Source organism: Clinocottus analis, unplaced genomic scaffold (genome assembly GCF_023055335.1).
Source record: "Clinocottus analis isolate CAN_PGR_092001 unplaced genomic scaffold, fCliAna1.0.p SCAF_10, whole genome shotgun sequence".
In the NCBI taxonomy this organism is placed as follows: Eukaryota; Metazoa; Chordata; class Actinopteri; order Perciformes; family Cottidae; genus Clinocottus; species Clinocottus analis.
This window is the reverse complement of record NW_027175821.1, coordinates 14380840-14404689: the sequence shown is the minus strand read 5'-3', so window position 1 is coordinate 14404689 and position 23850 is coordinate 14380840. Positions and strand designations below refer to the sequence as shown.

General features: G+C 39.8%; 1 protein-coding gene across 3 annotated transcripts in view; it reads left to right on the top strand.

Moving 5' to 3' along the window:
- The window catches only part of diaph2 (diaphanous-related formin 2), a 352767-nt gene that overhangs the window by 243914 nt on the left and 85003 nt on the right, over positions 1-23850 (top strand). For all 3 annotated transcript variants that reach the window (XM_068592221.1, XM_068592230.1, XM_068592213.1), the window contains one exon: positions 15905-16029. In XM_068592221.1, coding sequence (XP_068448322.1) covers positions 15905-16029 — 125 coding nt within the window. The remainder of the gene's footprint in view (positions 1-15904; positions 16030-23850) is intronic.

The following is a 23850-nucleotide window of genomic DNA, read 5'->3' as shown; positions in this document are numbered from 1 at the left end:
AATGAATTTATACATTTAAAATTTACGTTTTTTTTACTGTGACCATGATTAAAACGGTTTTGCCAAGAAAAGCAAGTGTGCCAGTTTCATCAGCGAGCAGAATTCAGGTGTGTTTCTGCCTCTACTTTTCCTCTTCTTTGCCTTGACATGGCATACCAGCTGAGACCTGCCCCTTACAGAAAGGTCTGTTCTTATTCCACCGACTGAAGCAGAGGTAAGGAGGGACAGAATCGATTGTTGCGGGCCAAATTGAACCTGTGTCGAGCTGCAGGCAGCCGCAAGATAAAGCCTCTGACGCTGTCTGCTGTGTTTATCATCAGGTGGCCTTTTCTGTGTGTGCTATGCTGCGATTTTGATGTGTTAAGTCATAATAAGGGAGCCACCATTCTTTGGAGGGGCTGCCAATAAATTCGCAGACAGAGGGGATTATGTTTCATGTCAGCCCATTATTGTTTCCAGCTTCCCCTGTATACTTTTTTTCACCTGGAGAGGCATCTGCCTTGATTTTCTGGCTTTCTATGCCACTTTTCCTTTGTCCCCTTTTTTGTTTGTATTCAAGAGGCAAAGTTTTTCATGTGATGCTTTGAAATTTGTTTGCATTTGAGTTGATTGTGGGCCTTTACTCTTCATTATGCTGGCCATGACTCACTTGCAGTTGTGAAGCGTGGGTCAAGAGAAGATATATGCTTTCTCTTTATATGGGAAGTATGTGGTCAGAGCGGAGCCTGCTTTAACAAACAGAATCATCCATTTTCTCATTGAACCACACACCCAGCAGGACAATGAATTGTCTTTTTTTCTCAATAAAGTAATGCATGCATTTTGGAGCGGTACACATGATTAGAGGTTACTCCCAGCATATGGCTGATCAACTCATACCTTGTCACCATAATACAGCAATTCCACCAGCCAGATGCTAGCTGGACGTAATGTATTGATTGTAACAGTGTAACAGTGCGTGCTGAGCGTGCCGCTGTCAATCTACTTTTTGACCAGTTCACTTTGATACAAAATACTCGTTCCGCATATTTATCGACTGGCAGTTCGATACGCAATCGTATTACATGGAGTAGATAGGCCTGACTCATCTGATTGTATTGAAGACACAGCAGCAAAATAGCTGCATTGCTACTGCTCGTCCTCAGCCAAGCCTTCTCCCTCCAGCAACAGAGATAGTTTGCCTTTGTGAGTGTAAAACCTCGGTAGAAGAAGCATACTGTGTTTTTGATCTGCCTTGAACTTGGATATGCCTCAACAGCGCAGTCACTCCTGGCTTGTGTGAACCTTGCTTGTGATTTAGTCTTAAGAATGTATTTTTCAAGATTGCCTGGCCTACCAATAACTCTTGTTGTGAGCCACTACATACTCAGTGTAGTGTGCTATCTCTGTTTCACCAGTCGTTATCTGGGATGGCCAGCTAAAGACTGCCCACCTGTTCCCAGAGAAGGTGGGCAATAGCCTCGGAGCTAATCAGGCAGGCCATTAGCAGGAAATGACAATGACTCTAGTAATTTTATGGCAACATTAAAAGCTTTCCTCTTTGGGGAAGATGATGGTAATCCCCTCTTTCCACCCTTGGGCTATGTTTCCAAGCTGACTTAATCAAGTGCAGAAAAGAATCATATCAGTGTTTCTCAAGCATGCAGCATAGATCTTAACAATGTGTTTGGATGTCAGCTATCTCATGGCCCATTGTACTGACATACACACCCACCCCTTGGTTTAACGGAAAATGGGTACCGAAAGCTAGACCCCCCCTCTGTTCTTTCAGAAATGTTTCGAGGGGAGGTTCACTTCTGGAAGTAACTACTTGCAGCTTCAAGTCGTATTTGGGTAAAGTCTGAATTTGACTGTGTGGATGAAGCTGGATGGACACAGAACACATGTCCCTGGTCAGGCCCCTGGTTGTCTGCCAAGTTGTATGGTTTACTCTTGCCCCAATTTACCTTCACATGCTGACCATCTGCTGTCACCAATGGTGGAAAAAATAGTTACTTAATTCAATCCTTCAGATCTTTTTGTTTTGTTTTAGTTATATCCACAGTATGATCCATATACTATTCAGAAACATTGTCTTAATGCAGTATAATTTCAAGAAAGGTCATGTTTAATTACCCTCCAAAGGAATGGCGTCTCGAAAGATATGTTTCGCAAACATATAAGTGGTACATTACAGGTTAAATTTTCTATTTTCTTGGTGACCTATATTCATGGGGTAATATTGTACATTCAGGGCAATGGCAGCTCTCAGCAAAGCCTAAAGCTGTTGGTTATTACAATAGGCTGATTGGCTGCAAGCTACAAACCCCCTAAGTAATGTCTAAATGGGAGCACACATTGAAGCTGCCTTGGGCTACAAGATAACAGCACAAACACCCTGATTACTGTATGTCTTTTGCAGTTAGTTCACAAATGTTTTTGTCAGCACTATGGCTGTTTTTGACATTGTCTATTTTACCTGTTTTTTGTGTTTATTTATATATATATATATATATATATATATATATATATATATATATATATATATATATATATATATATATATACAACTGACATTTTGAAAACAAAAACTTGAAAATACCTTTCAAGACAATTTTTGTAGTGTGTACCATTTGTGTGCGGGGACACACACGTCTGGTACCGTCCACTTAAATATGCTTTTACTGCATGAAACCTTTTTTACTTTTGGGTAAACTGATGGCCTTGAGGGAGAGCTTAGACATTGTCTAAGAAACAGCATGATTGGATGCAGATTATTGCTGTTGAGCTATAATACTGAGGATGCATATTAGCCTTAACTTACTGTTATCCACAGAATACATCTGAATAACCCACCTGGTCCATGTAAAAACTGTTTAAATTGTTCTTTCGTTCCTTGGTAGTCCAGTGGCTGTGGCGACTGGAATAGATTATAAGATAACTTTTGATTTGATAAAAAGCAAGAATCATAAAGATTGAAATGTATTTACTTCATTTAATCTATTTTTTATAACTTGGAATATAATTTAAATAGAATTGTCTTCCCATGAACTTAAATTGGATTAATCTAAACATGTTGGTGAGTTAGATAACTTTTATAGTTTATTGAGATTCAGAGTATAATGTCCAATTTCATATGGTCACCCGATAAATCAGCATTTGCATTTGAACTAACCCTTTCTGTTCAGGGTGTAGATCGTCGTTTGTCGTCCCCAGTTCTTTTAACTTGTCGGTGGTAAATTGACTGCTCTATTCTACCTGAACGATTAATGAACTACCTAACAATTTGCTTAATGAACTACCAACCAATTTGCCTCTCATTAACACAACACTTGCACAGCGAGAGCAGCGAATCCGTTTGTGTGAGCTTCGGTAGTTCTAGATATGTTCAAGCAGTCCAAATACTAACCAGGCCCAGCCCAGCTTCTGAGATCGGGACAAGGGAGGTATGGTTGGACGCTTGTGAGGTTGCAGTGATCCTACCAAACTAGTAGAAGTGGCTAGTGCAGCATCAGTAACATGATCCCTCTCCAGCTTCTGGCACTAGCCAGTCTAGACACACTACATAGAAATTGTTTTGATATTGCTTTGATACTGAGTTGCTTCCCTGCAGTGGATGAAAAGTGGTTTTCCCCAGTGCCACCTGGGCACGGACTAGAACCTTTTTTTTTTTTTTTTTAAATAAAAGATGTGCAATTGCGATAAAATATGCTCTTTTCTATTTATACGTGTGTGCTTGTATGTACGTTTGTGTGACCATGGGCTTATACATCACAGCTTTCACTGCTTAAGGGTGCCTTTCAGCTTGCTTTTTTTTTCTTCAATACATTGATTAATGCAAAAGCTCGATTGTACTCAGCAAATGACAATCAATTTATCTGTTTTCACACGTCTACATGTCTCTGAGTCGTGGTCATGCTACATACATCACGTCCTGGATTGCTCTCTGTGCTAGCTTCAGCTACTGTGTATGAGAGAGAGAGGGAGGGAGGGACGTGGGAAGGGGGGGGTTAAAAAAAACAAGAAAATCAGCTAGTTAATTCATCTCTCAGCTCGAAAGTCTCATTACACTGCTGATGAGTTTAAGGATTGCCTGAGGTGGAAAGGGGCTGTGTTTATGGCTCCGCAATCGTGCGTGCCAAGTCTCCTCGTCTCATGTGGATGGAAGACAAAAGACATGCCGACACTCCGGGCAAATTAATACCGAACACATCCCTGCTTAAATACTCCATGAGTGTACACTTATTTAAACATATGTTTCTTATGAGATGTTATGTCCTATGTCGTCTCTATATGGTGGCTGCTAAATGAAGACAGATATGGTTGGTGGGAGAATTGATCTGACCTTTCTCGCTGTGTCAGGGATATGAATCTCTCCGCATCTACTTTATCAGTGTGATACAGGGACACAAGAAACCCGAGTTCAGGCGGTTACATGTAGGTCGCAGCACAGCTACAAGCAGAAATGGAACGGGTAACGTGCCTTTCTTTCTTACAACATATTTTCAGTAGTTGTACGTATCTTGTCGGCCTACGTTTGTATTTAATTTTCAAAATATGTGCGGTAAATGTATTTAATTTAGTTACATATTCCAACACATTTCATTTTAGAGTTGCGTAAAGATGAGTTTAAAAAATAATATAATTTTTGCACAATTTGTGTCCATGGAGGAGGCACCAATCAGACAGAAATGTGTGTTACATTTAATTTTCATCACAGGGTCACAGTTTGTTTTGTGTTGATTAGTGTGGTGGCTGCTGGATCACGCCTGTATAATTACTTTACATATTTTTACCAGATTCTCTTGAAATGAGTTAAGACAATGAGTTCTCAGAAATTAGTAAACAGTTGATTTTTGAAAATGAAAACATCACTTTTCAAACTTGTCAAATTGCAAGTACTGCAAATGCAAACTGCCACCGTCTAAATATACCCATGAATGCCCCTTATGGGCGTCATCATCACTACCTATCAGTGTGGTGTAAATAAACACTTGTGAAACATAGGTAATTATTGAGTGGTATAACTTGCTGGGATTTCAAAGACAAGATATTCAGATTATATGATATATATTTTTGAATCGCAAAAACAAAGTTAGGTTATAGTGGGATCAGTAAGTGCATGATCCAATACCCCTGGCTGTTTACTTCCTTGCATGCACATGCATGAGTTGCTATGGTTTGGATGATGTCATATCTTTGCTGCATTTATATTGAGGCTTCTTTAACTAAATATTTCATAAAGTATTCCTGCTGCCGCTGCCAAATAGCTTGTACCCAGTTCCACATCTTCCAGTCAGTGAGCCTATTCGGTGCATTCAGTTACCTTCCCATCCCCTGGCATTCTGTTGTTAGGAAAACACCATAACCAGTCATCTGCGCGAGAAGATACAACCTACCATCAGACAGATTCCTCTTTAGTATGACTGCTCAGCTTGAAGCCGATCAAGAAGAGGCTGGTTGTCTTTTCTCCTCCATTGACTAAATCATATCTCATCAATAATCAGGGATGGGGATGGCAGCAATTGGCACGATGGCCAGAGTTCACAGCAATGTTTGGAACAATGTGAAGGATTGCTGCCTGGATGGAATGGATGGTGTGAATCGTGTTTAATGACCGACATTCCTCATGGTTGAGCCACTGGAGTGCTGGGTAGTGGGGTCGCTTGCGACACATGACATGACGTACTATCAGCAGAATGGCTTCTAATGCTCCTTTGTAAGTATGCATCATCATTTAATAAAACAAAGAAGGTCTCGTTTGTGCTAGCTCTTTGAGGTCACGTTATGTTAGTCTTCATAATATTGGCAGTGAAATTATTTTGCTTTTAATTTTGAACATCCCATTGTCTGTACGTACCTAAATACATACATTAATCAAAAGAATTAGTCACAGCTTTTGGGAAACATGTGTCTTATCTTGTTAGTCAGATGAGAAGATTGGGTGTTTACGAGAAGTATCAAAGTGTCCAAACAGCATCAGAACAAAAAGCTGGCGCAGGCCCCCACAACTACAATATTCATCAAAAGATTAAAAGAAAGGCAAAAAAATAAATGATTCACCCGGATGCGTCAATGACAAACGCTGAGTAATAAAATATGTGGTTATGAGTGTGTGTGGGGGAGAGTGAGGGGGGGGGGCATATCTCATTGGTTCATCAACAAAAGGAGGGAATAGGCAAGCACAGTCCTTGAATCACCCACCCTCTTCTCATGAGTAATTTGCCTCCACACATGTGCAGATGGTAAAAATCTAATAACCAACATATGTTCAATGGTCCACCTAATAATTTGAACAAACACAGATTTCACAAAATGAAATAGCTGAAGATTTTTAGGTAGAACTAATCATAATGTATGCATCTGTTTTCTTTCAAGATCTTAGATTTTAATTAAAAGCATGGTCGGACGTTTTATTTTATAGTCACAATTTATGTATGTAATGTCATAGCTTATTTCCATCATCACAAAGAAAAATATTGTCAAAAAAAAGCAGACCATTGTAGATGTTCTAAGAAAACAATATTATTTAGGAACCGTATTGACAGAATCAAACTCATCTGTCTCAACCAGATTATTTAAAAACAAAATGTCATTATTTTTATTTGGTAAGGTTTGTGCAAACATGCCCATACAGTGTTTTCTCTGTGCGGCAACGATATCTCTCACAGAGGGAGCTCTTGAGCTACAAATGTGAACATAACAGACAACCAAAAAGACTGGAGGGAAAGGGACCGAGTCGGAGGAAAGAAGAGAACAAAGAGTGACTAAGATACAGGATGAGGGAAAAGACGGGGAAATCTGAGCAACATGTTTTGGAAAAGCAAAAAAGGTTTAAAGCCTTGCAATCAAGGCATCTACTATATACCTCACCTACTCCCAGCCAGTTGACCTCGATGCTGCTGGAAATGAAAACCAGGCAGTTTTCCACTGAGATTACTGAAAGAAAGAAAAATACTGAAATGCCATAAGCATGACAAATAATGTTAACGTCAATTAAATATATATATATATATATATATATATATATATATATATATATATATATATATATATATATATATATATATATATATATATATATATAAACATATTTTTCTGAGAGGTTACAATTGCAGTATTTGAGGTTGTAGAGTACATCAGTAAACCATGTCTTACCAAATGGCTCACCGATAAGCCGAAGAACCATATGACCAAAACGCAGGGCTTCATTATCGAGTTCAAGGCACTTCTGACCACTAATGCGCAGAGAGATTTAATTGGAGTTGCTATAATTACTGTATCATCATTATTATAAGAGGTTAATGCACTACTTGGAGTGGAAACATTGCATGTTTCATGAACACACTGGACTTGAATTTGCTCCATGTACAAAGATGATACATTTTGAATCCAACAGGACAACACAAATTCATAAATAGACCTATAGATGGCTAAAAAATGTTCCTTCTTGTAAACACCATGGTCGACTTTGGGTCAGCTATGATAGATTAGGACAGACATGTTTTGATGAACACGGTATCACCACCAGTATTCCACAGAGAATTATAAGCGTCTTGTTTCTTGAACAAAATTCTTTTGCTGTTTTCAGTCTCTTTTTCGCCGACAAACTCTGCTCTGCACAGCTATAAAGTGTATTAACCCAATGTGTGTTTACGTGCTCAGTAGCATACATCAGACAGACACAATTTGCCATTAAGTAGAGCATATTTGTTTGTTAGACCTAAGTGGCGCTAAATGGATTATTTGCATGTAGCATGAGGCCAGAAAGTAACTAAATATAGTTGTAACCGCTAACGTGGCTCTTTTGTCTGCTAGAGACTTAAACTAGAAGTGTTTGCTACTGAGTAATCCTCAGCAACTGGATAATGTAACAAATACAATGCCAGATGCTGTGATTATATATTATATTGCTGTGCCGAAGTGGCAAAACATCATAGATCATATGAACTTTGAGCTATAGCATAACATTAATAAATATGTGTCTCTTGCCATGTGTGGCATTTTTGTCAATCATGAATGATAAGCTGGTAAACAGAAACAAAATCATAAAAATAGTGACTGCATGCATGTAGCACCTTAGAAAACATTAAAGGGATTAAATATTATTAGTTACAATAAACTGATAAATTGCCAAGATAAATACTATCGTGTCACAAAAAGCACGGTGATAAAAGAAGAGGTAAAAGAGACGTCACAGAGTCAGTCTGCCCACGGCTGAGGGCCCGGGCTGCAAATGGCTGGTCACCTTTAGTGACAATTTGAGATTTTGGAACCATTAGCACAACCTTGCTGGAGGATTTCAAGCACCGATCAGGCTCATAGGGAGTTAGTAGATCACAGATATAGGCAGGAGCCTGACCATTCAAGGCTTAAAAAAAAACAGGTAAATCTTAAAATCAATTCTGACACCTTTTTGTGTATTGCTCCTGCCAGGCCGACCCAGTAAACACTGCACTTTACACAAACCATATTTCTACTGCTGCCGCCATGGCTGTCCACGACTCATTAATGAAAATGAAGATGATAGTGTGGCAAAGATGTTTATATCACAATCTTTTATTTTGCGACAATCATTCTGATATACATATTTTAAATGGTGTGTGTGCATGTGAGTGTATGTGTGTGCTGTAGGCCAGCACAATTATGTCCAAAATGATAATTATAACTATGTTGATCAATACTAAGACTATTATTAATTATCATGTTTCTTTGATTTAAAGGCGAACACTTTTTCATTGCACTTTTACATTCAAATTTCACTTCCACGTCATGCTACATTCCTGCTAATAATTTATTTTAATGTATGTCATTTTACTCTCCTACTTTGGACTGCAGCCGCAAGCGACCGCCTCCTGGTGGCTGGTTGTTAGTTTAGAGAGCGCTTTATTTTATATGCAGCGGAGCCTCCCATATGCGGAGCACACAAGTTAAATGGCAATCATGTTGATTTTGAATGTAGGAAGCCAAAAGCGTGATCATAATTCACACTCTAATAATTGGGCTGCTTGCAGCTGCACACACATCGACGTTGCCATACTTTATAGTACATATGTAAAAGCTGAGGTTTTGCTTTTGCTTCATTTTGTAGATTCTTCACCCTCTTTGTGACTGATCCCTGGTCAATCAAGTAAGGGTTTGGGTCTCTTGGTTCTAGAAATGTCAAGGGGAGTGTCCCTCGGAGGTCAGCTGTGTGATAAGGTGCTACTTTGAAGTTGTGAATGAGGTTGGAGGCATAAGTTAACCTCTGTTAGCGAAAATGACTGCCGCACCTCTCCGGTGACACAAGTCATGTGCTTTCGCTGCCTCCAGAACACCGTGTTCCTGTGAAAGCAAGTCTGGTTTGTATTCAACATTTAAAGTCTGTTATTTACCTGCATCGTTATGTTGAAATTAATCCGTTTATATTTACTTGTTTACTGAAAGTTAATGTCTGTAGTTTTATCAGTCATTTAGCCGCTGAGCTAAGTCATTAACAAACTGTAATTAATTAGGGTTTTTACTATGTGTGGCTTTCACAAAGATACCAGAGACTTTGCATCTGTTAATTTACCTTGATGGGGGTAGAGTTGAGATTTTACTCAAAATATCCTCCAGCAGAGCCATCTCCTTCATCCGACATCTCACTCTTTCAACAACCCAGACGGCTCTAACCACGGTGTTCGTAAACAACGCATCAGTATCTTTCATGCATCAAATACCTTGTCTCTGCAGCCACCCAGTACACTCCTAACTCCTAACTTCCAGTTGTTTTTGTGACACTAGAACTGTACCACAACAATACCACATAAAAATATACCTTGGAAACGAGAAATAACCATCTTCTAGTAAGTCTATGACAAGCATTTAGATGGTTGATTGTCAGTCGAGTGGGGGTAAACCATTGTGCCCCTGTGAGTTCCTGATTCTTTTTATTGCAGAGGGCAGAGTCTCGCGTATAGCACCAGCACATCACCCTGACTGATTTCCTCAGCACTTCCTGGGAAATTGTCATCACCCCAGGTCAATGTCTAAACTTTCCCATGCATCAAAATATATTGTAATTGACTCCATTTGTAATTCCTCCAGAGATCTGGCACTGGGCTGCAGCTCTGATGGCTGCCGAAAGCAATAAAGTCTCACAGACATGACCCCCATTGTAAACAAGTCCTCCTTCCAGAGTGGGAGGTACAGTAAAGTGTTTTTTTTTTTTCGTGTCTGGCTCTACGCCTGCTCTTTGGCTCCAGCTCATACTTCCATTCAAATGTTGAAATTTCACAATTATGCAGTTCCCATGTCAGGTTTTATTCTTCTTGGCTCATGTGCTTCTACTCCATTATAGATCCTGAAAGCAGTTTTAAGATATTGGATGACCCGATGCAAAATATATTTCATGTTTTTTATATATATATATATATATATATATATATATATATATATATATATATATATATATATATATATATATAGTTTTAACTTATATAATCTCTAGAACTTAAAAGACTGAAAGTGCTGATATTATCATGGCCGCACTCCGGCAGCCGTACAGACTTAATTCCACTGAAGATAAATAGTGTCCACCTGAGGACAAATTGTAATGACTTTGGTGATCATAATCAAAATGTAAATGTTTTCAGCGCTTTGGTTGCTGACCAAACGATGACGTTGGCATGTAGCTGAAAGTGCCGCTGTGCCAGCATTGGTACAGCATCAGCGCATTTAACATACAACATATGCATCTCCATAATATAATATTAAAAAACAATATTAATTACATCTTGATTTATTGAAAAGGCTTGGGTGTGTGATCCCTGCTGCATTAGGCATTTGCAGATTGAACATATTTTAACCTTATGGTGTTTCTCTATGGGGGGCCATCAGTTCTAATCAGAAAACCAATCCTTCATTACGATAACAGTTCTGTAACATGGAGGGTTTAAGGAAAATGCAAATTAAAACAGGAAATAGAGCAAAAGTAAAAAGGATTTACCCTTTTATGTGGAAGCAATTAGTGTAACATTGATGGGAAATTGTGATCGTGCATAGTGTGGATTTTCGTCACCCGAATTAGATTCATTGCATTGTCTACCATTGTCATTGTTTATTTACTGGTATGGTGTAGCAATATAATTATTCTATATGTGTGTAATTATTTATAAGGCAACAAAGTAGTGCATTTCATTATTTACAAGTAGATAATTAACTTGATGTTTTATTTCCACTGCATTGGAAATCCAAAACAAGCTGTTATAATGTGCTTGCCGCCTGGACCATACTGTTGAATATGCCATAAGGTCTCCTTCCTCTCTTTGGTTTACGCTGTCCATTACATTCCCTCATTTGCCACTTTTCCCAGCCTGCTGTTTTTAACATCACATGATCCGAGGTAATCAGACAAAAACAATGTGACTGCTTTGTCACAGCAACAATATCACGTTCACTCCTGCAACTGGAGCTGCTTTGATTCCTGCTGAAAGGGGAACACATAGAGTTGTGTTTATCCTTTTGTCTCTTTCCTCTGATGTACTGTAGTCTGCCTCCCACTTCATATCCTATTCACTCTCAGGTGCCACTAACAGCTAAATGAAAACAAAAAACATGATTTTTATTGGGGAAAGCATGCAATTGTTCATTTTAAACGGGGGTGGGAGCATTTGAAATGACTCTAATTGGTCCAAAAGGCTTTTGAATCGGCAGACAGTGCATTATTGTCCTGGTATCATGCGGCTGATCAATAGTCAGTTTTGCCCCGATGTGATGAATATGCCCTTTGGCAGACATGTGTATCTGGTCATGCATAGAGTCCCCTCAAGGTCGTTCCCTCTTTACACCCCATGCATATTCCCCTGTATATTCAAAGAGGCAGTGAGAGGAGGTCTGATGAAAAGATAACAAGCTAGGGCCAGATTACTTCTTCAGGGCCCTGAAAGGTTTTAACATCTATAATCTCTGGAGCTTGAAAGACCTTTTACCTATATAGTGCTGATATTATCATGGCCGCACTCCAGCAGCCAAACAGACTTAATTCAACTGAAGATAAATAGTGTCCACCTGAGGACGAATTGGAATGACTTTGGTGATCATAATCAAAATGTAAATGTTTTCAGCGCTTTGGTTTCAAATGATGACGTTGGCATGTAGCTGAAAGTGCCGCTGTGCCAACATTGATACAGCATCAGCGCGGTTAACATATAACATGTAACATATGTTCACGTGTCTCTGTTTTCCTTACTTTTGTTTCTCCCATTAAATCATAAACGAGTCTTTGTCTTGATCATGCAAGTCATTATGGCATAAATGTCCAGCGGTCCTAATTTAATTTACAGACCTCCACCAATATTAACATTACAATGTAGCGTTCATGTAGAACACAAACTTTTTTGATATGGTTCACCACGATGTTTACTTCATTGTTATTTTTAGATTTGTTTATAGGCTATCCTGAAACATGATTAAATATGCAATATGGACATATTATGGGTTTATATATTATGGTTTCCATCTGTGAATCAGCTGGAGAAAAAAAAAGTAAAGCCAGGTTAAAAAATTCAAAACGTTTGCATGGATCGTTTTCCTTAACCACATGTTTTACAGGTGAAAACAAAAGTGTAACGACATTTTAAAGATTGTCCTGGTAAATGCTTTTTCACCTGGTCATAAATACAGGAGAGAAAACTGTTTAGATCAGTCCAGGAAAATATATCACCAGATTATGTTTTTTGTCGTCTCTGTCTGTTTGCCTTTCTCTCATGCTCATCTGCCTTTCGACGCCTACAGACATACACTTATTTGGCTAAAGTGATGAATGCATTCACGAACGACCTTCTCCTTTGTTTTTATGTTGCATTTGTCTTTGTTTTCACAAGTGTGTAGATTATTTAAAACTTGATCTTTTATTCTGCGTTGGCAGCAACACTCAAAATAAATCTTTATTTCCTTTGTAACCTTTGGTGGCATTGCAAGAGCAGAGGATGATAGATTGGTATTATTTGTCTATAAATCAAAATGAAAATTACCCCCTTCTACAAATGACTGAATATAAAGTTGACATATTCACATTATAGCAGTTGATTTGGTATTGTGAGCTACACTGTATTTTTCCCTGGCAGTTTATTTGAAGGAAACGGGGCAAAGCTTAATGAATTACGCTTTGTCTGTCTTTTGTTCATGGGAATGAATAATGCATCCATGGCCACCATTACGGAGCTCATGTCAATAACTGAAAGATATTGACCACAGAGGAGCTTTTTTATGTTGTCTGTTATTCACATAAGTTCACTTCTTGTCCTCCAAATTGCCTTTGTCTTTCTTGTCCTCTTTTGTGTCCTCCATGCGTCACTCTGCCTCTGCAGTTATTTATTTTGCTTGACAAGAAGGCCAACAAAAGTTGAGAAGAATAAGTTACAGTCCCTGAGAAGAAATTGGGTGGCTGGCTTAGAAACACCAAAAACAATATGTTCAGTGTCATTGAAAGATACTGGCAGGCCTTGCAGTCATTAGTATAATGTTACAAGGTAAGATTGTTTTGTATGAAGACCAACACATTATAGTTGTCAGTCGATACATTGACGTGTCAGTCTGCCTCAACTATGAGTGATTCCCATGTCAACAAATGTTGTCGTATTCGCTGTATTGTAGTCCCATGATGGCTCCCCTGGAACGCCATCATAGTTAACTTGAGCCACTGTTTCTTTGGCAACCATGATCAGTGTTAGGGACAAAATATAACCAAAACACTATCACTCATGCCACAAGTAACTATCCACAGCCACAATGAGTGTAGAAGACCTTTCCCCGGCTCAATACATTTCTTTGAATGTAATTGTTTTGTCTCTTGCATCCATCTTTCCAACTATATCATAAAGTCTTTTTACCATTACTGAGGCTGAGATCACAGTGACAAGAGCATGTGGATCTCAGAGGGCCTATCAGTGGAGGAACAGGCATATAATGTGGTTTTCTCACTGTAATCCTCCAGGAGACAATTCTGTTAGATTTGAGGAGGAGGGACTGTGAAATTCCCTGTCACTGGATCTGTCCAGCCAGTCGGCTGGCTGCAAAGTCTAATAATGACAGTGACCTCACTCCTTACAGTTATTGTATTTTTTTTCGAGGCTGATCGCAGCTGGCAGTTTGTGTGCATCTGTGAATGTGTGCTTTCCAGTGGGAATTCTCTTTAGATACCTTTGTATTTGTGTTGAAGGTTGTTTCAGGGTGCCGGGGGTGCGCGTCCACAATCGTGTCATTCAATCTCATTGTCAGAAAAAGAGAGAGGGAGGAAAAGCAAATCCAAGCTATGGAATGGATGTAAAGCAAGACAAGGTTGACCCGTATGTCATTGATGTCATATCTCTTGACAGCTTGTCCATTACCCAACTCCTCACTCCCTCAGCACTTCAATTGCAGTCTAGTGGATGTGCTAATCTAGCAGATGTGGGACTAGTGTAGGTTAAATGACATAAATTGGTGAGAAGGGATGTGCTTATTGGGCCTTATTTTGGTTATCAACCAGTGTCTAAATCACAAAGACCAGCCGCACAATAGGATGGACCATTTGCTATGACCGTTATCATCACAAGGCGGAATTTTGTATCATGCACTCGCGCATGATACAAAATTCCGTCTTGTGATGATTGGTCAATGGTCGGATAATTATCATCTCATTCTCATATATATCTGACATGTGTCACTTACAGTCTGTAGACACCAGGGTTTTCACAAACAAGGCAAAGCAAGTTCCCCCAGCACTATCACTGATCAATGGACGACATCATTCGTGCAGCAGGGTTTGTTTATGATGTGTGATTGTCTTCACCCATTGGTTTGCTTATGTGTTTGTTTTACATCAACATGGCTGGACTGGGAGTGGATGTTTTGTGCATATTAACAATCTCAGGAGGAAGAATCTCTTTGGTTTCGTGACCCTGCAACCGTCCCTCTTGCACAGGCACACACTTCAAGTTTCAGATAAATGTAGCTTCCAACTCACGTCGTCTCAAAGAGGAAAATAAACCTACGTATGGTACATTACAGTACGGCAACATTACAGTACAATGTTGGCTTTGCACATAAGGCTTACAAAAATAGTTTTGGCAGTGGTTTGCCCTCCATACTTTCTTGTTTGTCCTATGTCTGTCTTTTCAGACACTTCTGTGCCTGTGTAAAATAATTTCAAAAGCAATATAAATTCATAATACAGTAAATGTTATATAATATAATACATTCTGTGTTATACATTATTAAAAACACAAGATCTATCTATCAAGTACTCTATTTACGAAATCCAGTCTATATTTTAGTTAACTGATACGCTGCCTGTGATGAATGAATTGTAAACTGGCAATTTGAATATATTTACATCTTGAAATAGATCAAGGAAAATGTTTTAGACTTTCTGATTTCTGCAACTTTTAATTGAATGTTTATTTTTTTCTTTTCCAACACCAGTTGTTTTGGGAGACCTATATACTGTGTGTGTGTGTGTGTGTGTGTGTGTGTGTGCGTGTGTGTAAGTAAATGTATGTCAATAAGACTAAACCCTGAGCCGCAACCGAAACCTGGTACAGCATCCATGCTCCTGTCCCGTCTGATCCCCTAAGACACTGCTTACTGTTTGAAGTCTCCACTTGAAAGGCCTGATCTGAATACTGTGGATTTCGACAGCAACTCTGCAAGCAGTGATTACACACTGATTAATGAGCCACACGCACACTGTACAGACACGTTTACACATGACTGCTTTCTAGGCTACATACAACTGCATGAAGCAGGAGTCAGTATGTCACTACGTATGTTTAACTCAGTCATAGGTTGTTTTTATTTGTAAACTTCCGCAATTCTATTGGTTGTTTTAGACATGTCCCGTTACTGGAAACCTGTCAATGCGCCCAGCGTGTTTGAATTGTGGTTAATTTATTATGTGTACTTTCTTTCATTTGTCCCACAGTGTCGGCTGACATCTTGAACAGCAGTTTGGCCACCATGGAACGTCACATCCAGCGGCTTGAGAACGACATCAAGAACTTCCCCAAGACGGATGACCAACAAGATAAGTTTGTGGAGAAGATGATGATATCCTTTTTATGGTGGTCATACCTTGAATAGTTTGAGACTTTCTGCTTCACAGAAGCACATGTATTCTGGCATATTAGGCATCGTATGTTTCATTTTGTGGACAGCAGTGGCAAACGAGCATGCTGTTTGTGTTCTCTCTGGCAGTGGTAAGCAGTTTGAGTCACTTGGTGTGATAGGTGGGACCCAAGGGATTGTAGGGAATGGATCTGGCTGCCTTGCGATGAGATGTTGATCGGATCTCCTCCTTCACTCCTCCCTGTGTCCCAAGAGTGAAATCCTGCCCGTGGCTATTTTTACCGCACTCTGCCACCACTGCCTGTCCCCTGGGAGACTCTAATAGGGGCACTAGCCCCTCACACCAACTTATCGCCTATCCCTGATTTCATCTCCTGACCGGCCACGAGTCTGTCCACACAACCATCCGTGCACTATCTCTCATGGCACCTCTCCTGTTTCGATAACAAAGTGTTTCACTTAAAGCCAAGCGTCTCTGCTCTCAAATTGAATTAGCCATGTCTCTGCACTTTCTTGAATGCCCTTTCTTAGAGGAAAGGTCCTCACTGTATAGGTTTGATCAATGGTGGAAATCAAGTTTGTTGTCAATACCCTGAGACTAGGGTGCCTTTCATAGGGGATGGGGGCGGGGGGGCAGTAAAGCAGTCAGCAGTGTCTTTTTTGCTTGTCTTTGGCATTATTAAGAAAGGACTACTTCAGTGATTTAACAAGTGAGTATGTGTATCTATATGCTCGGCGCCCTCACGTAATATGGAATTCAACCTGATTTTTGCTTCCTTTTAATCAAAGATTTATTAAGGCTGAGTTTGCACATTGGGTGGTTTAAGAGTAATAGCCTCCTAACACATTAACAATCTGCTCCCAGTCAAAGAAGGGCACTTAAATTTGTGTAATTAAAAAAAACTGAAGCAGAGACCTCCCTGGCGGCGGCTCGGAGGCAAAGCAGGCAAGCTACTCTGCTCCCCGATGTCAGTATTGATTCCCAGGCTCCTCTGAGAACTAGAGGCTTGAGTGAGAGGAAATGGAGAAGAGAAGATATACTGCAGCATGGCTCTCCCTCACTGTCTGGAGTTCCTCCCCAGAGAGTGGCAGAGAGAAGCTGGCTGGCTGGCCGTGACCTGAAACACCCCACTTCCTCCCCCTTTCGCCCCATCCCACCCGATCGAGTTTTGGTGCTAGGAAGGAGGCTTAATAGGATTTAATGAGATCTATTTTGGTTGCTGCCTTATTTAAAGTATCCACCAGTCGGAAAGCACTGACAAGCATATATATTTAATTCTCCATCTGCGCGGTTTCCTACTTTGGAGTGTTTTTGTAATAATTAGTACTTTCCCATCCCTTGATTTTCCAAGTGGCAGAATTGCTTAACAATAATAATAATTTTTACTCTTGAATTTTTCAATCAAGGCACAGGAAGGTATTTAAATTTTTTTTTTTTTAAAAGTGCATGCTCGTTTGTTTTCCCTACCAGGTGTTTTATCAGGATTTCATCTCCTGTTTGTAATACGGTGAAATAATTAATAATAATGTCATCATAACGAGGCTTGCTCTCACTATGTGGGAGTGAGTATTTTGGTCCCATCTAGTATAAAACATTTTTATTTGCCATCTTTGTCTTGATGTTCATACTACAATGCATAATAATACGACACTAGTCTGCAATCACATTTTCCTCAGTGCCTTTGGAGTAGCTACACGTCTGTTTGTTACACCAGGACATTTGTGTTTGTGTATATATATACAAGTGTGTGTGTCTCAACTTAACCTACTTTTCTGAAGTCTGTCACCAAGGACAATATTTTCTACTGCCTGAAATCTCCCAAGACATTCCAGTTCGGGCTGTTTTCGTGCAAGAGATAGAAAGCCCAGGCTGTGCTTGATTTGCTGAGGTTTTTAGTACCAGTGTTTGCAATGAGCTTAGGTAGCACTCTAATCTGTGTCACACAGCAAAGTGTTGGAACAATGACAGTGTGGAATACAGTGCTGTATATTTTTGGTTGGCATTTCCTTTGGTACATATAAGATAGCAGAGTCAAGGTAATCATACCTCTTTAAACTTTTCCCTGAGATTAAAACAAAGGATATTGGTTCCTTGAAGCATGACAGATGGAAGAACAACAACAGCTAAAAGTCATGCTTTTGATGCTTGAGCAACCCTGAAAAAGTTAAGTGAAGCTCTGTTGTCTCGACTGCTGGGCACTGTGATGAATGAGTCAGTCTGGATGTGTGTGTGTGTGTGTGTGTGTGTGTGTGTGTGTGTGTGTGTGTGTGTGTGTGTGTGTGTGTGTGTGTGAGAAGGAAAAAAAAGTAATTTACAGTGTGTACATAGGTGAGTACATGTGCCTCTATTTCACTGACTTTTGTAAGCTTTTTTCCTGAGATTAATTTCAGGAGGCCATGGTCACTGCAGGGTATTTTAAATGTAATATGTGCCCCAAAGCAGCATAGTTTTAATTAAACCTTCAACAATAAATTATGTTTTGTCTTTTCCCCACCACGCATGATTAGTGTTCCTAATTTGTTTGGGCTTCAGAATTTTCAGGTTTTGACCCATTAAAAAGTCAGATTTATGTCTGGCACAAACAATGTGTGAGAATCTATCATCTTTATCAGTCATCTGATATGTGTTTACCTTTCAGACAAAATCGTTCCACAAAATAATATGACAAGAACTGTGCTGCAGTAGATCAGTAGCAGTTATAAAATACTAAAATATAGAAAGAAGAGAAGATACAGAAAGAAAGAAAGTATGGAATGATAGGAAGAAAGCGGTGAAGAGCTTAGTGGAAGCACTTCATTTGGCTTTATTGATACATTTTTCTCTTTCCATTACTGTAATATATGCAAATGACTGAATGGGGTGTTTGTTCAGCAGTTTAGTGATCTCTATCTGTCAGAAGTAATGGGAGCCCACAAAGGCTGTAGAGTTGAGGCACAAGCCCCCAGAGAGCCCTATTTCACCAGAGAGGCTATCGCCATCACACACACACACACACATACACACACACACACCCACTCACTCACTCTCACACACTCACTCTCACACACCCATTGCCAGTTCCTGCGGGATATGATAGAGTAGCGCTGGGGGCTTGGAGCGGGACTCTGCATACTGGAATATTAATAGTAGAGAGGTGGCTCGGTGGGGATGATGAGAGACCGGACTGAACCTTGGGTGCCTGGTCATGTCCAATGCATCTCCGCCACTGTCCTCAGTGCCTTAACCCAACCCACCGATATGTCGCTTAGCCTTTTATTTCCCACGAGGCCAGAGTCAGATCACACCATTCTCTCCAATTCCCAGACATTGAGTGACACGTTGCTGTCTTCTGGGGCCAGCTTCATGAGGATATGTTAGTGTTAATTGTGTCTCTCAGAATCGTCTAATGCAAATAACAAATCAAAACTTTGCCTGAGGGTTAGCCACCCTTGTTCCTCTTGCTAACACCAAGAGTTGAGGTTCAATGGTAACAATCATGAACTGTAAGGAACTATTGTGATTTATGGATGCTAGCATTGTTTGTTTGCATCTTTCATATTTTCCAGTAGATCTTTTATTTTTTTATTTATTTCACAATGTCTTAATACTTTTTTTTATGCTGCCATTTACTGACACTTTTTTTTAAATCAGAAAAATGTGTTTTCCCCTGTGCATGTATATGTACTGTAGTTACACAGTCATTGAATCCACTGAGTAAAAATAATGAACGATTAAACAGCTACAAGAATGAGTGAATGGAGGTGAGTGGCTTGAAGCCATTGCTCATGGCCATTTTATTATCTTAATTTGCCCAGATTTCCAAGCAACCTCTTTAAAATAGTCAAGGACTGGGCAGCACTGATGAGCTTAGATATGTGATGGCTATGTATCTAAAGTGTATTTGTTAAATCTAAGTAACAGTAGGTGCATTTGGGAAATTGCCTTCTTCCTCAAGAGGGAAGGGAATTATTCCAATTCCAAACAAGTCGATCATATTGACGCCTTCCTTGACAATTTCCTGCCGTCACGAAGAAGCAGCTGTTGAAGCAGCAATACAGATTTACTGACTTACCTGTTGATGAATTCGGAGCCTCAAGTCCTATGAGCCTACAAAGCTCACACACCTACCACTGCCAGCTTCTCACACCAAATTTGTATCTGCCCACACAGGGTCAGCTCAAACACACGTTTCCCAGTCCCGAGGCTAGCCCATAATATCACTATACCACCTTTGTGGCCTAAAAATCGACAGATGCATTTATACAGTTACCAGCTTTTTTGTTGTTCTAAGATACTTCAGCCTGATTTAGTTCACACATCAAAGACGATGTGTTTATGGAAGGCCTTCGTCAGACAGCAGTAGTTGTGGACCATGTTGTCTTCAGGCTGGGTTTGTGTACAGGTGTGCACGGCATTCTCTTGTTTCGGCACCAGGCACTTAAGGTTAAATAAATGGTTGTTAGTGAAGCAATTGTTCTATTTAGCAGGCTGCTGAGTTTAAACTGCGAAAACATCCCCTGCTTCTGGCTTGTTTTGTCTGGAGAAACACAGTGCTGTTTGGAGAAGTTATTCCTCTTTACCATACCTTTATGGGTGTGAAAGAGAGGTAAGTCAAATTATTTACAGAATGTTCATGTTTATTTCTGAATGTTTGTGGATTAAAAAACTGGGTTAAATCATGCTGGTGGCACTTTCAGTTGCACATTACAATTTTGAAAGCACATGTACACAAACACCCACCCCCTTGCCTTATACACAATTCCCGACTTAATCACCACCTTACTTTAAGTCCCCCCCCAACACGCAGTGTTTTCTACCGCTAATGAAATTCACTGTGAACTGTGTGGCCAATTAACTGAAGCACAGATAAACCACGAAGCCTTTTAATTATCAAAAATGAGAAGAAACCAGTGTAAATAAATAAAGGTGCATTAAGCAGACTATTTGGCTCGATGAATATTGTGTTTGTATCTCTCCCCTCAATATGAAAGTCCAGCCTCGTTCAAACAGAAAATTGCAATCCCTACAATAAATATTAATCTTTCATGTTGCATTCCACATGTCAGAGGGGCTATTACAATTTTAATTAACACATTTTAATAGGTGCCTGTCTAAAAAAAAAAAAAACATTTGCTAAAACTAAAATGATATTTGTAATTATGGTTTTGCAAAGAAATAGCCCAAAATGTAAATTAAAAAAGGTTGTTGATTATGCTGCTGCCTTAACCAGGATTTCCTTTTTCGTTATTTAGCCAATGCTGTCGTATTACCTTTGATGACAATTAAGAAAGCACCACATTCGTATGGAGTTTTTAATAACCTTAAGTAAGGCATGAACTGGCATTGTTGCAGACTGAGTCCATTAAATGTACTTTCCAAAGCACAAACGCTGTGACCAAAATTTGCATTTACTGCTTTATAAAGCTTTCTCAACCCACCTTAGCCAGTATCAACTATCGTACAGTATTTAGCTCATATTGCCCTGCTGGGATTCTTACAGTACAACACCCTCACTGCTCCTTTGCCGTATATAGTACCGGTATGCACTTTTTTGTTTAATCACTTTTGTAATAATGTCAGTTAACTTTCTCGCTTGGGCTACATTAATATATATTTTAAATGTTGCTTATACTTTTTGTTATTGTTTTTTCAATTAATCCAATAATTGTAAAAGCAAATGTTTTCACTATTTATAAGACTATCTGTATCTCATTGATTCATAGTCTTGCTCATTGTTGCATCGAATCACGATCAATATCATCTGAAATAAGAAAAAGAACAGACAAAGGCAAATCTTCACATTTCAGGAGGTAGAACCACCTAATGTTTGTTTGATACATTAATTATTTCATAAAATAATGAATACATTATTAAATGAGTGGCAAGTCAATTGATAACCAATCATTTCAGCCCTACAAATAATTGTTTAAAATGTTATCGTTTCCCCGACCATTGTCTATGAATTAAATGTATTGCTTTAAAACCTCTTGACACTTGAAGCCAAAGATATAAATAAAATATATTGAATTGCAGCTCCAACACATAATGCTGCTGCGCTGCACATGACATTCCGTATTCAAACTACAACTCTTCACACAGATCTTTGAATTTGGCTCAGACAGCTCTGCCTCTCAGAGCAGAATTATATATGAGACACATCAGCCATGCATCAAAGTCTGATGAATCCCCTCCGAAAAAAAAAGTGATAGTTTTCACAGAATACATGTACTGTACAAAAAAATATCATGTTGCCATTGCCTTGTCTGTCGGCCGTCGTGTTCACCGCCAGGCAGAAGACCATATATTGGTGCCCTCTGGTCATATGAGTGAATTCCCTAGAAGTTCGCCAATCAGTATCTTGTTAGGCTGTGACACCCGGCCTGATGTGGCAGCTCCATTAACCAGTAGAGTAAGCTTGCTGACAAGCTGCCTGGACTAAAGCTCCCAGGGGCAGGAGGGGGTGTGGTGTTGGAGTGCAGGAGGTACACCAATGATGTACACTGGATCTAGCCCTTTGCTCCTGAGTGAACAACTGTCATATTCCACTTATAAAGCCTCCATGCCCTGCCAGTCTTGGTGGGTGTCCTTTGGGATCTACTGGGTCCTATCGGGATTCAGCAATCAGAAATTCCTCCTCACACGCCATATGCATTCATACTTCCTGTGTATGCTTGGTACACAGTATACAGGGTCACGGACAATATGCAGGAGGAGAGGAGCCAATGTATGTCACAGACTTTAGTGTTCATAGGAAATTATTTTAGTTAATCTCTTTTATCTCCATGTATCCATGTGTTGCTCTGCTGCTTTGTCCCTGTGGGCCCAGGTCTCCACTGATTATTTCTGCTCTACAGAAAGTCGGGCTAAGGACCCAGTGGCAGCAGCAACAATCTGCACCTCATTACTTCCCCAAAAGGCCTAAGCTTAGTGCAGGGTAATAGACAGAAGCCCAGCCGCCCTCATTTGTCATGGGCTCCTGGGTTTGATGCAAAGCCCCCCTTGAGCACTTGTTGCTGAGCTCTAATCCTGCAGTAGACACCAGCCACGCTTCTCTGCTTAGCCATCCCCACTCTCCATCGTCATGGCTCATGATTTCACTTTCATTTGATGTTTTAATGAAATCCCTGAGTCTCAGTTGAATGGCAGCCCTATTGTTGGCAAATTATTCAATCAAATGCAAGTGGAAGGGAAACGTGACTGGAGTTATTTGTCTAGTGAATATGAGCCACCAAGCATTTAGGGTGTTTTCCAGCATCTGAATCCACAATAGAAGATGGTTGGAGTTGAATAACGCAGGTTGACTCACAGGACAAAAGCATGCAGACCAAATGACACATTAAATGCTGTTTCCATGTGCTTGATAGCCCACTGCATTATCCATTCAGGTAAATTGTTAAATGAGTTGGATGAAATGTACTTAATGGTAGTAGATAGTGTAGAGAGCACATAGTTACACAATGGAAGATATTTATTTCTCTACAGACCAGTATAATACCTAGTAGCACCATTTGTTGCCCCTTATTGCAAATAATTATGATGGGGCAGCACCCAAAAGACTGGGGAAAGCTCCTTGATAAAAAAAAAGAGGCCTGAGTATCATTAGCTGAAGTTGCTGTGTATGCCAGTTGAAAGCCTCTCTAAAATGTAAATCAAACTAATGCCCAAACACTTCCTCTCCCCACAGTAATGTTATTCTTTTCTTGCTGATGCTGTCGAGGGAATTTGGTGTTGTTCTGCTGTTTGCTACTGGACTCTCTGTTGATTTCTAACTTTGCTCGGCGGTGGCGATCCTTCCTCCCCCCGACAGGACCCAGAGATCACGA